Source organism: Oncorhynchus nerka, linkage group LG23, assembly GCF_034236695.1.
Source record: "Oncorhynchus nerka isolate Pitt River linkage group LG23, Oner_Uvic_2.0, whole genome shotgun sequence".
In the NCBI taxonomy this organism is placed as follows: domain Eukaryota; kingdom Metazoa; phylum Chordata; class Actinopteri; order Salmoniformes; family Salmonidae; genus Oncorhynchus; species Oncorhynchus nerka.
In genome coordinates, this window is record NC_088418.1 from 33,113,917 (window position 1) to 33,131,981 (window position 18,065).

The 18,065-nt window shown below is 42.9% G+C and overlaps 1 protein-coding gene across 1 annotated transcript in view; it reads left to right on the forward strand.

Moving 5' to 3' along the window:
• The window catches only part of nrg3b (neuregulin 3b), a 438,765-nt gene that overhangs the window by 371,601 nt on the left and 49,099 nt on the right, over positions 1-18,065 (forward strand). Inside the window, exon 5 of the mRNA XM_029629772.2 lies at positions 12,513-12,615. Coding sequence (XP_029485632.1) covers positions 12,513-12,615 — 103 coding nt within the window. The remainder of the gene's footprint in view (positions 1-12,512; positions 12,616-18,065) is intronic.

Consider the following 18,065-nt stretch of genomic DNA (forward strand, 5'->3'; position numbering starts at 1 on the left):
TGATTATCTTAATTTACCGAGGTTAGCTAGCCAGCTATTTGTCGTCCTTAACGTAGGAGACACTGCTAGCTAGCCAACAGCTAGCCAACGTCTACCGGATAGAACTTAACAACCCGGTCACATTCCGCCTCGCTCCACAGGTAGTATCACATTTTCATTTCATTTCATTACAGTACAACGGTTTGATTTGTTTGATCGTAGCTAGCTACATAGCCGTCTCTGTATCAAAGATAATTGTGTAGTCTAGAGCGATTTTCTAGGTTACCTAGCCAGCTATTGTCGTTCTTTTAACGCAACGTAACGTAATCAACACTGCTAGCTAGCCAGCTAGCCCCCGAATCAACAATGCAGCCACTGCCAGCTAGCCTACAAAGTCAACAACGCAGCCACTGCCAGCTAGCCTACTTCAGCAGTACTGTATCATTTTTAATAATTTTAGTCAATAAGATTCTTGCTACGTAAGCTCAACTTTCTGAACATTCGAGACGTGTAGTCCACTTGTCATTCCAATCTCCTTTGCATTAGCGTAGCCTCTTCTGTAGCCTGTCAACTATGTGTCTGTCTATCCCTGTTCTCTCCTCCCTGCACAGACCATACAAACGCTCCACACCGCGTGGCCGCGCCACCCTAATCTGCTGGTCCCAGCGCGCACGACCCACGTGGAGTTCCAGGTCTCCGGTAGCCTCTGGAACTGCCGATCTGCGGCCAACAAGGCAGAGTTCATCTCAGCCTATGCCTGCCTCCAGTCCCTCGACTTCTTGGCACTGACGGAAACATGGATCACCACAGATAACACTGCTACTCCTACTGCTCTCTCTTCGTCCGCCCACGTGTTCTCGCACACCCCGAGAGCTTCTGGTCAGCGGGGTGGTGGCACCGGGATCCTCATCTCTCCCAAGTGGTCATTCTCTCTTTCTCCCCTTACCCATCTGTCTATCGCCTCCTTTGAATTCCATGCTGTCACAGTTACCAGCCCTTTCAAGCTTAACATCCTTATCATTTATCGCCCTCCAGGTTCCCTCGGAGAGTTCATCAATGAGCTTGATGCCTTGATAAGCTCCTTTCCTGAGGACGGCTCACCTCTCACAGTTCTGGGCGACTTTAACCTCCCCACGTCTACCTTTGACTCATTCCTCTCTGCCTCCTTCTTTCCACTCCTCTCCTCTTTTGACCTCTCCCTCTCACCTTCCCCCTACTCACAAGGCAGGCAATACGCTGGACCTCATCTTTACTAGATGCTGTTCTTCCACTAACCTCATTGCAACTCCCTCCAAGTCTCCGACCACTACCTTGTATCCTTTTCCCTCTCGCTCTCATCCAACACTTCCCACACTGCCCCTACTCGGATGGTATCGCGCCGTCCCAACCTTCGCTCTCTCTCCCCCGCTACTCTCTCCTCTTCCATCCTATCATCTCTTCCCTCTGCTCAAACCTTCTCCAACCTATCTCCTGATTCTGCCTCCTCAACCCTCCTCTCCTCCCTTTCTGCATCCTTTGACTCTCTATGTCCCCTATCCTCCAGGCCGGCTCGGTCCTCCCTCCCGCTCCGTGGCTCGACGACTCATTGCGAGCTCACAGAACAGGGCTCCGGGCAGCCGAGCGGAAATGGAGGAAAACTCGCCTCCCCTGCGGACCTGGCATCCTTTCACTCCTCCCTCTCTACATTTTCCTCTTCTGTCGCTGTTGCTAAAGCCACTTTCTACCACTCTAAATTCCAAGCATCTGCCTCTAACCCTAGGAAGCTCTTTGCCACCTTCTCCTCCCTCCTGAATCCTCCTCCCCCTCCCCCCTCCCTCTCTGCAGATGACTTCGTCAACCATTTTGAAAAGAAGGTCGACGACATCCGATCCTCGTTTGCTAAGTCAAACGACACCGCTGGTTCTGCTCACACTGCCCTACCCTGTGCTCTGACCTCTTTCTCCCCTCTCTCTCCAGATGAAATCTCGCGTCTTGTGACGGCCGGCCGCCCAACAACCTGCCCGCTTGACCCTATCCCCTCCTCTCTTCTCCAGACCATTTCCGGAGACCTTCTCCCTTACCTCACCTCGCTCATCAACTCATCCCTGACCGCTGGCTACGTCCCTTCCGTCTTCAAGAGAGCGAGAGTTGCACCCCTTCTGAAAAAACCTACACTCGATCCCTCCGATGTCAACAACTACAGACCAGTATCCCTTCTTTCTTTTCTCTCCAAAACTCTTGAATGTGCCGTCCTTGGCCAGCTCTCCCGCTATCTCTCTCAGAATGACCTTCTTGATCCAAATCAGTCAGGTTTCAAGACTAGTCATTCAACTGAGACTGCTCTTCTCTGTATCACGGAGGCGCTCCGCACTGCTAAAGCTAACTCTCTCTCCTCTGCTCTCATCCTTCTAGACCTATCGGCTGCCTTCGATACTGTGAACCATCAGATCCTCCTCTCCACCCTCTCCGAGTTGGGCATCTCCGGCGCGGCCCACGCTTGGATTGCGTCCTACCTGACAGGTCGCTCCTACCAGGTGGCGTGGCGAGAATCCGTCTCCTCACCACGTGCTCTCACCACTGGTGTCCCCCAGGGCTCTGTTCTAGGCCCTCTCCTATTCTCGCTATACACCAAGTCACTTGGCTCTGTCATAACCTCACATGGTCTCTCCTATCATTGCTATGCAGACGACACACAATTAATCTTCTCCTTTCCCCCTTCTGATGACCAGGTGGCGAATCGCATCTCTGCATGTCTGGCAGACATATCAGTGTGGATGACGGATCACCACCTCAAGCTGAACCTCGGCAAGACGGAGCTGCTCTTCCTCCCGGGAAGGACTGCCCGTTCCATGATCTCGCCATCACGGTTGACAACTCCACTGTGTCCTCCTCCCAGAGCGCTAAGAACCTTGGCGTGATCCTGGACAACACCCTGTCGTTCTCAACTAACATCAAGGCGGTGGCCCGTTCCTGTAGGTTCATGCTCTACAACATCCGCAGAGTACGACCCTGCCTCACACAGGAAGCGGCGCAGGTCCTAATCCAGGCACTTGTCATCTCCCGTCTGGATTACTGCAACTCGCTGTTGGCTGGGCTCCCTGCCTGTGCCATTAAACCCCTACAACTCATCCAGAACGCCGCAGCCCGTCTGGTGTTCAACCTTCCCAAGTTCTCTCACGTCACCCCGCTCCTCCGCTCTCTCCACTGGCTTCCAGTTGAAGCTCGCATCCGCTACAAGACCATGGTGCTTGCCTACGGAGCTGTGAGGGGAACGGCACCTCAGTACCTCCAGGCTCTGATCAGGCCCTACACCCAAACAAGGGCACTGCGTTCATCCACCTCTGGCCTGCTCGCCTCCCTACCACTGAGGAAGTACAGTTCCCGCTCAGCCCAGTCAAAACTGTTCGCTGCTCTGGGCCCCCAATGGTGGAACAAACTCCCTCACGACGCCAGGACAGCGGAGTCAATCACCACCTTCCGGAGACACCTGAAACCCCACCTCTTTAAGGAATACCTAGGATAGGATAAAGTAATCCTTCTCACCCCCCTTAAAAGATTTAGATGCACTATTGTAAAGTGGCTGCTCCACTGGATGTCATAAGGTGAATGCACCAATTTGTAAGTCGCTCTGGATAAGAGCGTCTGCTAAATGACTTAAATGTAAATGTAAATGTTGTTGGTTAAGGGCTAGTAAGTAAGCGTTTCACTGTAAGGTCTACCTACACCTGTTGTATTCGGTGCATGTGACAAATTCAATTTGATTTGATTCATTTTTTTAAATATATAGATTGGCGGTAAGGCCATGCGATAGACTAGCATGGTGGTGTGTGCTTGTACATCAAGCTTCATCGCGATAAACAACAGGAGATAGCCTCCTGCTCCTGAGACATGAAATGGATAGGTTGGTAGCGCATACAGGCTGTCGCCCCTATATTAATGAGCAATTTATAATGGAAACACTTCAACACTTTTATTAGGCATTCTATCTTTTTGCGACCAATTTTTTGTTGTTGTTGTTTGATGTCATTATGTCCAGCTGTTTTTATCGACACAAGACAGTTCAACACACCGTGGCAGCCAATTGTTGCATCTACTTTCTATGCAAACTTTCTAAATCTCAACAAAAAAAATCACTGGACAAGTTCATGTAAACCTAGCTACAGACAGTTAGCATAACATATTGATTAATCACTTTCATATACAGTAGGTTTGGGAAGTCACACATTAATCTTTTTGGCAGATTTCACAACCAGACATTACTGGTTTAATTTATCGACTGTAATCAGTTGGATTGGATATCAATTACTCTCTGTAACATGCAGAATATAGGGCACAAACCCATAATTCTGTGGTAGTGGCTCAGCAGCAGCGGCTCAGCAGAGCTGAAATTGCTCAAAGGCAAAACATTTTTTAAGGCACATTGCTTCACACTACCACAGAATTATGGGTTTGTGCCCTATATTCTGCATGTTACAGAGAGTAATTGATATCCAATCTAACCCAGGTGTCAGGCTAGACTTGTGAAATTTATGTGCACGTTTTCTGTGAACACTGAAGCAGTACCTGCTTTAAGTCATAGTTTTGACAGTGGCCTTGTAGGCTACTGTGGCTATTTGATCACAATGTAGGTGTACCAGAGATGCTTACAGTACAATCAAAAACAATGGAGAAAATGTATCCCTTAACATTTTAACATGGAAATAGCAACACGTTAAATGCCATTTGCCAAACTTGTATGCCATCAGTACACTTTGGGGCTCCCGAGTGGTGCCACGGTCTAAGACACTGTATCTCAGTGCTAGAGGTGTTACTACAGACCCTGGTTCAATTCCAGGCTGTATCACAACCGACTGTGATTGTGAGTCCCATAGGGCTTCGTTGGACACTGTGTTAACAAGCTTCAATGCCATACAACACTCCTACCGTGGCCTCCTACTGCTTTTAAATGCTAGCAAAACTAAATGCATGCTCTTGAACCGATTGCTGCCCTCACCCGACCGCCCGACTAGCATCACTACTCTGGACGGTTCTAACTTAGAATATGTAGATAACTACCTAGGTGTCAGGCTAGACTGTAAACTTTCCTTCCAGACTCACGTTAAGCATCTCCAATTAAAAATTCAATCTAGAATTGGCTTCCTATTTCGCAAAACAAAGCCTTCTTCACTCCTGCTGTCAAACATACCCTCGTAAAACTGACTATCCTACCGATCCTTGACTTCGGCGATGTCATTTACAAAATAGCCTCCAACACTATACTCAGCAAACTGGATGTAGTTCATCTTAGTGCCATCCGTTTTGTCACCAAAGCCCCATATAATTCCTCCCACTGCGACCTGCATGCTCTCGTTGGCTGGCCCTCGCTACATATTCGACGCCAAACCCACTGGCTCCAGGTCATCTATAAGTCTTTGCTAGGTAAAGTCCCACCTTATCTCAGGTCACTGGTCACCATAGCAACACCCACCCGTAGCACACGCTCCAGCAGGTACATTTCACTGGTCATCCCCAAAGCCAACACTTCCTTTGGCCGCCTTTATTTCCAGTTCTCTGCTGCCAATGACTGGAACGAATTGCAAAAATCACTGAAGCTGGAGACTTTTATCTCCCTCTCTAACTTTAAGCATCAGCTGTTAGAGCAGCTTACCAATCAATGTACCTGTACAAGGACAATCTGTAAATAGCACAGCCAACTACCTCATCCCCATATTTTTATTTATCTTATTGCTCTTTTGCTCCCCAGTATCTCTACTTGCACATCATCATCTGCACATCTATTTTTTCGCACTGCTTTGCTTTGTCTTGGCCAAGTTGCAGTTGTAAATGTGAACTTGTTCTCAACTGGCCTACCTAGTTAAATAAAGGTTAAATCAAATAAATACAATTAAGAGGTGAACGATGGTGAATGGGTGAAGACAAAGAAGAGCTCTCCGGTACATGTACCAAAACATTCAATGGCCATTTTCTCAAAAGCGGGGTTACAAGTTTATCAACTTTCAAAGCAGAATATACAATTTTATAGCTTGGAGTCTACTTTTATCCAATGTAAAAAACACAGTTTCAAATTTTGTAACATAAGACCGAATCGAGCCGGCCGGTCACATGTTTTGTAAATTATATAAAGACAGGTTTTATGATCACACCGGTAATAGATCCGTCGTTGTATTACCTGTGAAGCACAGCCGAGTGAGCATACATTTTTAAATAATTTGATTCTTATTTTACTGGGCTGGTGGTGCCTGCATCTGACGGTCAATCTGAACGGAGGAAGAGAGCAGCAGGCTAAGGGTCTGCCTCTCAACATACCTCCGCTCGCCCTTTCCTCCACTGACACTGACCAAGAAGGGACATCGTCTTCCAGCTGATGGCGAAACTCCAGTATTATGTCTGCCGCACGCACAAATTAATGTTGTTACTCCTATGGACAGAGAAAGTGAAATATTCCTCCATATTAAAAAAGAACCAAGCCTCTAATAATTACAACACAAGCCTATAAACACTTACTCATTCATTATTGCTGCCATGCTTAATGTAGCACTGGAGGTGGAAATAGAAAGAATGCACATTTTATGGCTGTGTTGAATAAAAAGTGTTGACAGTAAAAACTTAAACATGAACTCACTCATAAAAACAGCATATCTTTGCTGTGTTCGTTGACAGTCTCTCTCCATTCATGGTTTTAAATGTTTTGAAATCTCACATCAACATTGCTGTAACACTCTTTTATGCCTGCTACATTACTGCATAAACGGTCATCTGAGCCATCCAATTAGCCATCGGTAGGCCTATAGTGCACTTGATTTGCTATCTGGGCCCGCCGGGAAGGTAGAGTCTTTACCTTCAGACACATGAAATTGTTCAAAGTGGCAATAGTTTGTCTACCTGGCTCTACCTGGCTTCAGCTACTAGGGCAGCTGAATTGGGTGCACCTACTGCCAACAGTCAGAGACTAATAAAACAAAATAGGGACACAAGGCTTTATCGTTGGGTTTTATACAGAATTGTTTGGCGATCGACTAGGAATGACTTGGAGATCAACCAGTCGAACGCGATCGATCGGTTGGTGACCACTACTCTAGAAAGTTGAGTGAAGTTCAATCTCATGCATCTCTTTATGGACTGATATTTCTGCATGGCAGTCCCGGGGAGCTGCACTGCATTCTTGGTTTAGATGGAACATTGCTGCTGACCACAATCACACAATTACTGTTAATACAACAACTGACCACAACAACAAAACTTCTGACCACAACCACACAACCGCTGACCACATCTAGTGACCAAAACCACACAACTAATGAACACAACCATACAACTTCTGACCACAACTACAGATCACAAACAAACAACTACTGACCACAACCATTGAACAAAACTACTAACCACATCTACTGACCACTACACAAATACTGACCACTCCTACATATTGCACAACTACATAACTACACCACTACTGACCACAACCACACAACTACTAACCACAACTACTGTCCACAACCACACAATTACATTTTATCAACATAACTACTGGCCAATGCAACTACTGATCACAACTACTGACCACAACTACTGAACCACAACCACTGAACAAAACGACTCACCACCACTACTGTACATAACCACACAACTACTGACCACACCTACTGAACCGCACAACTACGGACCACAACCACACAACTACTAACCACAAGTACTGACTACTGATCTAACCTTCTGACCTAACCTACTGACCACAACCACACAACTATTGACCACAACTAATGAACCACACACCTACTTACCAAAACTACCGACCACACTGACAACAACTACTGACCACAACTACTGACCACACAACTACTGACCATAATAACACAACTACTGACCACACATCTAATTACCATAAATACTGACCACCACAACTACTGACCACTACCACCTGACCACAACTACTAACCACAATTACTGACCACAACCACACAACTACTGACCCCAACCACAGAACAGTTGACCCCAACCACACAACTACTGACCACAAATACTGAAATCACTATACTGACCACAAAGCAACTGACAACAACTACTATCCACAACTACTGATCACAAACCACACAACTACTGAACTCAACCACTGAACAACACTACTGACCACAACTATTGATCACAACCACACAACGACTGACCAAAGTTTAGAGGTTCAACAAGTGGCTATCTAATGACAGCTAGCAGGTCTCTGTGTCATCATTAAGCAGCCCAAATGGAGCTGTTGCTATGGATACCAACAGACTCAGAGGGCAAAAAAAATGGAGACGAGGGTGAAGAGTGACCACAATTACTGACCAAAACCACACAACTACGGACCACAACAAATGACAACAATGACTGATCACCACAACATAACTACTGACCACACAACTACTGACCATAAATCTTGACCACAACCAATACAAAAAATTTCTGACATTTGTATAAATAACTCACCAACAGTAACCCTTGAACTCTTGAACAATAAAACAACTAATAGCCACAACTATTGGCCATAACTACTGACCACAACCACACAATTACTGACCATACAACTACTGATCATAACCACACAACATCTGACCTCAACCAGACAACTGCTGACCACATCTAGTGACCACAACAACACATCTAATGAACACAAACATATAACTACTGAACCCACATCTAATCACGATAACTACTGACAACCACGACTACTGAACACCACCACCTAGCGACAACCACAGAACCACAATTACAGACCACACATCTACTGACCACAACTACTAACCACAAATACTGATTACAACCACACAACTAATGAACACACAATTACTGACCACACAACTACTGGCCACACATCTTATTAATATAACTACTGGCCACAACCGCACAACTACTGACCACTCAACTACCAACCACAAAAACTGACCACAACCACACAACTACTGGCCACAAATCGTATCACCATAACTACTGACCTTCACAACTACTGAACTCAACCACCTGACCACAATTACTGACCACAGCTACTGACCATAACCACACGACTACTGACCACAACTACTGACAGCAAGACTACTGACAAATACTGACCACAACTACTAACCACAACTACTGCCCACAACCATTGAACAAAACTACTCACCACAACTACTAAACATAACCACACAACTACTGACCACATCTTCTGACCCATACAACTGACAACAACCACCCAACTACAAGTACTGTGTGAATAAGCATGGCTTTGAAATCATCCGTACAATGGATTTATTTAGTTCTAACTTCATTAGTACTCTCACTTGTGGCCAAACAATCAGAGATGATTGCCAAACAACACTTTATGGTCCAATACAGTGTCCATATGAGGACAGCCTCAGATTGAATCAAGTCCTGCTGCGACTGAGGATGTTGTAATATGGACACGTAGCACTAGGCAGCCACACATTACATGGCATAAACCCTGTTCCAAAGCAAGTAGAAAAACCTATATATTATTTTCAAGTTCATTTTCATTTCGTTCACATGCCAGATGTCAATAGACTGAGCCATGCGTTTTGCGTGATTAAATGAGGCACTGTGCTTTTAACGGGTATTTCCAGCATTATACGGCTAGTGTCGCTGCAAATAGAAAATCCTAGGAAATGTTCTGTAGTTAATACAAGGAGTCTTCAATCAATCAATGTCTGGTTGTGCTCATGTATGGTAGGGGGGTCGCCTAGCAAACGGGAGGCGTAGCTTTGCGAATCTGGATCACATAATGTAGATTATTTGGCAAGGACAACTATTTGTAGATCAGTGACTCTACATCTCACTTTGCACAAGCTGATCCTCTCCAACTGACTCAATATCTGGTCATCGGAACTTGTAAAAATGGGGCAGTTAAAGTGGAGTCGAGGAATCCAACCATGGAAGTACAAAAAAAAAAATTGGAAATCCAAGATCGGAATAGCGCTTGGGAAAAAAGTGCTTCAATACACTGCTGGGACACTTGTTACAGATGACAAAAATATATTCTGCAAAACCTGCGACATAAGAAAATGTGCTAACAAGCTTGTTGACCATCTGAAATCAAGAAATAAAAAAAGCTTGTCAAAAAACAGCATCTCCATAACAACAGACGAATCCACTGATAAGAGAGAAGAGTTCTTCATATTTTGTTTGCCTTGCAAACGAGAGCTGGGTGAAGAAGTAAAAGTTGACTGACTGATACAGTGTATTGACAAGTGTCGGAAAGTGCTAAAACATATTAACAAAACGTTGAGGTTGATTTAAAAAGCAAGCTGGTTGTGTGTCAGACAATGCAAGCTAAATGGTCAAAGTATACAATGATTCTGCAGGACTTGTTGCCAAATTCATTGCATTTGGCAATTAATATCTGGCAAAATTATTTCCCAGAGTTCAACAAGCTTGTTGAAACCATCAAGAAAAATATTCAACCATCCCGAACCATTCCGAGTAGGCTACAGGCACTATTATGCACGTTTTGTGGTGGCAGAGAAGCATATCTCTCCAAATGTGAGCTTGACTGAATTCTGGAAAACTTGAACATCTCCACAGAAATAACTAGCAACATTTTGAAAATATATACAGTAAGTAGCAAGTCACAAACAAAAGAGGTTAACAAATACAAAACGCAACATTCAAATAAAAATCAGTCAGTAAATATGTAGTTGTAGTTTCACAAATATACTCTATGTCATCATCCAAAGCAAAAGAGTCATCATCAACAAAAACAAATGATGATGAGCAAATAAATGCAAGATAGATTTCTGGTTTACACAGCATATTTTGCAAAGATCTTTCTTACATTGCAAACACAACAGTGGTCAAAAATGTTTTTGTGAATATGACATTTGTGACTTCACAGATTACATTTGTGAACTGCATCTAACATTTGTGACATGCATTGCATTTGTGAGTTGACTCACATTTGTGAATTGCTCCACATATTTGCGAGTGTCCTCCCTCCTGTTGGATGTTGAGCCCCAAAGCAGATGGCAAATCACTTTGGTTCAGTAGTACTTAGGGTTCAGTGGTTCAGTAGTACTTAGGGTTGCATTTATATTTTACTCCATTGTTTTTGATAGTGGCACATCTTTGATATTATCCCACACTGGTTGAATCAGCGTTGTTTCTACGTCTTTTCAATGAAATTACGATGAACCAACGTGGAATAGACGTTGAATTGACATCTGTGGCCAGTGGGACGCTGCCTTCAGAAAGTATTTATACCCCATGACTTTGCAACATTTTGAATTAAAAATTGACTTAAATGTATATTTGTCACTGGCCTACACACAATACCACATAATGTCAAAGTGGAATTTTTTACAAATGAATTAAAAATGAAAAGCTGAAATGTCTTGATTCAATAAGTGTTCAACTCCTTGTCATGGCAAGCCTAAATAAGTTCAGGCGTAAACATTTGTTTATGATGTCACAAAAAAAGTTGCATGGACTCACTCTGTGTGCAACAATAGTGTTTAAGATGATTTTTGAATGACAACCTTCTCTGTACCCCACACATACAATTATCTGTATGGTCCCTCAATCGAGCAGTACATTTCAAGCACTTTCCAAAAGGGAGACAAATTCACCTTTCAGCAGGGCAATAACCACAAGGTCAAATATATACTGGATTTGCTTACCAAGACAACATTGAATGTTCTTTAGTGGTCTAGTTACAGTTGAAAATCTATGGCAAGACATGAAAATGGTTGTCTAGCAATGATAAACAACCAACTTGACAGAGCTTGAAGATTTCTTTAAGGAATAATGTGCAGATACTGTACAACCCAGGTGGGCAAAGCTCTTAGAAACTTACACAGAAAGATTCACAGCTGTAATCACTGCTAAAGGTGATTATTTGTATTTAACTAGGCAAGTCAGTGAAGAACATATTCTATTTACAATGGCAGCCTACACCAGGCAACACTGGGCCAATTGTGCACTGCCCTATGGGACTCCCAATCACAGCCAGATGTGATGCAGCCTAGATTTGAACCAAGTACTGCCTCTTGCACTGAGAAGCAGTGTCTTAGACCACTGCGCCACTCTGGATTCCATTCTAACACATATTGACTCAGGGGTGTGAATACTTAAAAATGTGATATTTCTGTATTTCATTTTCAATAAATTTACAAACACTTCTAAAAACATGTTTTCACTTTGTTATTATGGGTATTGTATGTAGATGTGGGAGAAAAATAAAACGTTTTAATCATTTTGAATTCAGCCTGAAAACAACAAAATGAGGAATAAGTCAAGGAGTATGAATACTTTCTGAAGGCAGTTAATGCACATCTTACAGTGTGGCTTTAAAATGCTTCTTGTCTGTGTCACGAGACCGACCATTACTATTGTGTGTGTTACTATCGAGGATTTATAATTTTTGTTGGTGGCTCACTCTGATGGTACTCTACATGCATATCGAGTGTGTCTCTACAGAGAGCCACAATACCTACAATTACTATTGTGTGTGTTACTAACTCCATTTCATGGTACTCTACATGAATATACAGAATGTGGCTTTAACATCATATGTTTTGCCTGTGTCTCCACAGAGAGCCGTGAGACTTACCAGAGACAGGTGATGTCCATCTGCAGCATCGCCTCAGGAATCAGTTTTCTCGGAGTGGCGTGCATGGCTCTCTATTGCCGCAACAAGTGAGTGATTGTCACACCAGGTAGCTAAGGATGCCACCAAACAACAGAGGGACAATTGTATCATCATTGGACCTAAACTGTAAGATACAAAAGCATGAACCAGCCTTTTATTTCATTTATTTAACCTTTTAAATAACCTACTTAACTAGGCAAGTCAGTTAAGAACAAATTCTTATTTACAATGACGGCCTACACCGGCCAAACCAGAACGACGCTGGGCCAATTGTGCGCCGCCCTATGGGACTTCCAATCACAACTGGTTGTGATACAGCCTGGACTTGAACCAGGGTGTCTGAAGTGACGCCTCAAGCACTGAGATCCAGTGCCTTTGTCTGGGGAGCAGTGGTCTGCATTAGCATAGGAAGGTAGAGGTGCAGCCCTGGGACCTTATTTGTACATTTTGCGTACGCACAAAAAATTGTTGCTCGAGTTCACGCAAAAGTGGAGATTTAAAAAAAACTGAACTTGAATTGAGAATGTGCTTATCCTCGTCCTTTAGACCAGTGTTTCCCAAACCTGGTCCTGGAGTACCCTCAACAGTGTACAGTTGTGTTGTAGCCCTCGACAAACACACCTCATTCAACTCATTGAGGGATTGATGATTAGTTGAATCAGTTGTGCTTGTTCAGTTACAATAAAAATGTGTACTGTTCGGGGTATTCGAGGATCAGGGTTGGGAAACACTGCTTTAGACCATGCATATATACAATTTCTTGTGGTTTAAGTATTTGCATTGCAAGAAGGCATAAGTGGCTTATGCCAATGGGGAATAAATTATGACACTTATTCATAACAAAAAACAGGTAGCTAAATATAAAAACAATCTATTTGATTTTTTTAAATCTTTGCATCTATTTCCTATTATTTATTTAATTTCCCTTTTCTGACTGTGAAGATGTCATTCTCATACTCATACCTGCCTACAACAGGTTAGGATAGGACACCATTTGTCCGATCTCTCATTTAATCACACTGCACCAAATACCCTGGTACACCTCTGAAGGCTCTACCCACTTCCATGCCAGTCAGAATAACTTAGGTGTTTTATCTATGAACACTCAAAAGCTGGTTTCTCCACCAACCAGTGGGTGTTAACAACACTTGAGATTTGTTTTACCTTTATTTAACTAGGCAAGTCAGTTAAGAACAAGTTCTTATTTTCAATTACAGCCTAGGAACAGTGGGTTAACTGCTTTGTTCAGGGGCAGAACAGATTTTTACCTTGTCAGCTCAGGGATTTGATGCAACCTTACGGTTACTAGTCCAACGCTCTAACAACGAGGCTACCTGCCACCCCGGGCAACACATGTAGAGATAACACATATGGAATCATGTGTTAGACAACTAAAAATATATTTTGTATTTGAGATTCTTCAAAGTAGCCACCCTTTGCCTTGACAAGAGCTTTGCACACTCTTGGCATTCTCTCAACCAGCTTCATGAGTTAGTCACCTGGAATGCATTTCAATTAACAGGTGTTCCTTGTTAACTTGTTAGGGCCGTGGTCCCGTGGTGGGAACATCAATCAGCGGAAATGTTCAAGAGCGCCACCTATAGAGGTTGATAAAACTCAAACTTTCATTAAAATGGACATACAATGTACTGAATTAAGGCTACACTCGTTGTGAATCTATCCACTAAGTCAAATTTGTAAAATGCTTTTCGGCGAAAGCATGAGAAGCTATTATCTGATAGCATGCACCCTCAAAATACTGCAACGTCACCTAACACGACAGATTTTGCGTTAGCCGGCGCAAACCAAAACGCAGAAATAAAATATAAAACATTCATTACCTTTGACGAGCTTCTTTCTTGGCACTCCTAGATGTCCCATAAACATAATTTAGGGTCTTTTTTCGATTAAATCGGTCCATATATAGCCTAGATATCGATCTAAGAATACTGTGTGAACAACAGAAAAAAATAGCTTTTTCTAACGTAACGTCATTTTTTAAAATTAAAAAAGTCGACGATAAACTTTCACAAAACACTTCGAAATACTTTTGTAATGCAACTTTAGGTATTAGTACACGTTAATAAGCGATAAAATTCATCAGTAGGAGATGTAAATTCTATAGGTCTCCGTTGGAAAATATTGTCAGGAGAAATCTCAACCAAAACATCCGGTCGGAGACCGGAGGGAATCGGTTCCCTTGTGTCGGTTTGACCAAGAATCAAAGCCGAATCAAATGACAAGACTCTAGACATCGTGTGGAAGCTGTAGGCACTGCAACCTCGGCCTCATTTAATCCGGTTCACTTTGAACAATTCCTTGAAGTCGCACATGGATATTTATTTCCATTTTCAGTGATCAGATTTTCCTGCACTTTTCGATGAAATGCACGTTCTGTTATAGTCACAGCCGTGATTTAACCAGTTTTAGAAACGTCTGAGTGTTTTCTATCCACACATACTAATAATATGCATATACTATATTCCTGGCATGAATAGCAGGGCGCTGAAATGTTGCGCGATTTTTAACAAAAAGCTGCGAAAATTCGCAACTTCCCTAACAGGTTTTAAAACGTAATTTGTGAAATTTCTTTCCTTCTTAACCTCTCTGGGATATGTGGGATGGTTGCGTCCCATCTCGCCAACAGCCAGTGAAAGTGCAGGGCGCCAAATTCAAAACGACAAAAATCTCATAATTAAAATTCCTCAAGCATACAAGTATTTAACACAATTTTAAAGATCAAATTCTCATTAATCCAGCCACAGTGTCTGACTTCAAAAAGCCTTTACAGCGAAAGCACCACAAACTATTATATTAGGTCACCACCAAGTCACAGAAAAACACAGCTATTTTTCCAGCCAAAGAGAGTCACAAAAAGCAGAAATATAGATAAAATTAATCACTAACCTTTGATGATCTTCATCAGATGACACTCATAGGACTTCATGTTACACAATACATGTATGTTTTGTTCGCTAAAATGCATATTTATATCAAAATCGAATTTTACATTGGCGCGTTATGTTCAGTAGTTCTAAAACATGCGGTGATTGTGCAGAGATTCACATCAATTTACAGAAATAGTCATCATAGATGTTGATGAAAATACAAGTGTTATGATGGAACTTTAGATACACTTCTCCTTAATGCAACCGCTGTGTCAGATTTCAAAAAAGCTTTAAGGATAAAGCAAACCATGCAATAATCTGAGTACGGCGCTCAGAGACCAAACAAGCCATAAAGATATCCGCCATATTGTGCAGTCAACAGAAGTCAGAAATAATATTATAAATATTCACTTACCTTTGATGATCTTCATCAGATTGCACTCCCAGGAATCCCAGTTCAACAATAAATGTTTGTTTTGTTCGATAATGTCCATCATTTATGTCCAAATTCCTCCTTGTTGTTAGCCCGTTCAGCCCAGTATCCAACTTCATGACGCACGAGCAGACGAAAAGTCCAAAAGTTCCGTTACAGTCCATAGAAACATGTCAAACGAAGTATAGAATCAATCTTTAGGATGTTTTAACATAAATCTTTAATAATGTTCCAACCGGAGAATTCCTTTGTCTGTAGAATTTCGATGGAACAGAGCTCGCTCTCACGTGAACGAGTGTCACGAGCTCAAGGGATTCTGGCAGAACTCGGACTCATTCCCCTCTCATTTGCCCCCACTTCACAGTACAAGCATCAAACAAGGTTCTAAAGACTGTTGACATCTAGTGGAAGCCTTAGGAAGTGCAACATGACCAATATCCCACTGTATCCTCAATAGGGTATGAGTTGAAAAACGACCAACCTCAGATTTCCCACTTCCTGGTTGGATTTTTTCTCAGGTTTTTGCCTGCCATTTGAGTTCTGTTATACTCACAGACATAATTCAAACAGTTTTAGAAACTCCAGAGTGTTTTCTATCCAAATATACAAATAATATGCATATATTAGCAAGTAGCAGGCAGTTTACTCTGGGCACCTTATTCATCCAAGCTACTCAATGCTGCCCCCAGCCATAAGAAGTTCAAATGTGATATTAACCATAACATTAACCACACTGCTAAACTTACACCTAACCCTAACTTTCATTTTATTTATTTATTACGATATAGCCAATTTTGACTTTGTGGCGGTGGTAACTAGTGGAAACTGTTGTGCGTGTTGTTCACACTCGTATCAGCCCTCTCATTGGCTAGAATGGTGCCACCTCATCTTGCCTCCTCCTGATGCCTTCCATTTTTGAAGACATTTATTATAATTGTTAGAGTGGCCCCCAGAGTATCTGGTCAATATAATGTCTCGTCTGTGAACTAGTGTGTCACTCCCAATGACTCAATATGGTAGCTCCAGCAGAGACAAAAGAGGACGTGAGACATTTCACTGGCTCCTTTTTTTCTGGTTCATTTAAAAGTCGACCCAGCTGCTATCACATCGGTATTTACTGGAACTGTGACTATTTTTAGTGGGGCTTTCAAAGCAAAAGTCCCCATTGTACATCTTTGACGTACTTCTTGTTGTGGAGCTTGGCAAAGCAAAAGCCCTGACTTAAATCTTCAACATACTTCTGACTTTTATTATTATTAAGCACGATACTCCTCTTACAGCATTTAAGCTAGAAACGCAGATCAAACTTTAAAATGTGTAGATTGGCCAGGACAACTGTGTAACTTTTTGATACCTTTTATACTTTTAAAGTTATTCTAAATCTGCCCATTGTGACATCATCACTTCCAACATTCCATTCACTGTAATTGCAACAATGCAACTTTTTACACAAATCGTCTACTTTGATCACTTTGTTAACAACTTATACAAAAAGTTAGCGCATATGAAATCTTCCTCTACTTTTCTGCTTTTCAAATCTAACCTTGGAACGAAATGTATTATTCTGATAAAAAAGTTACAACTGTTTTAGTAACCACATTAACAACACTCTACATTTACATTTACATTTAAGTCATTTAGCAGACGCTCTTATCCAGAGCGACTTACAAATTGGTGCTTTCACCTTATGACATCCAGTGGAACAGCCACTTTACAATAGTGCATCTAGGTCTTTTAAGGGGGGAGGGGAGAAGGATTACTTTATCCTATCCTAGGTATTCCTTAAAGAGGTGGGGTTTCAGGTGTCTCCGGAAGGTGGTGATTGACTCCGCTGTCCTGGCGTCGTGAGGGAGTTTGTTCCACCATTGGGGGGCCAGAGCAGCGAACAGTTTTGACTGGGCTGAGCGGGAACTGTACTTCCTCAGTGGTAGGGAGGCGAGCAGGCCAGAGGTGGATGAACGCAGTGCCCTTGTTTGGGTGTAGGGCCTGATCAGAGCCTGGAGGTAGTGAGGTGCCGTTCCCCTCACAGCTCCGTAGGCAAGCACCATGGTCTTGTAGCGGATGCGAGCTTCAACTGGAAGCCAGTGGAGAGGCGGAGGAGCGGGGTGACGTGAGAGAACTTGGGAAGGTTGAACACCAGACGGGCTGCGGCGTTCTGGATGAGTTGTAGGGGTTT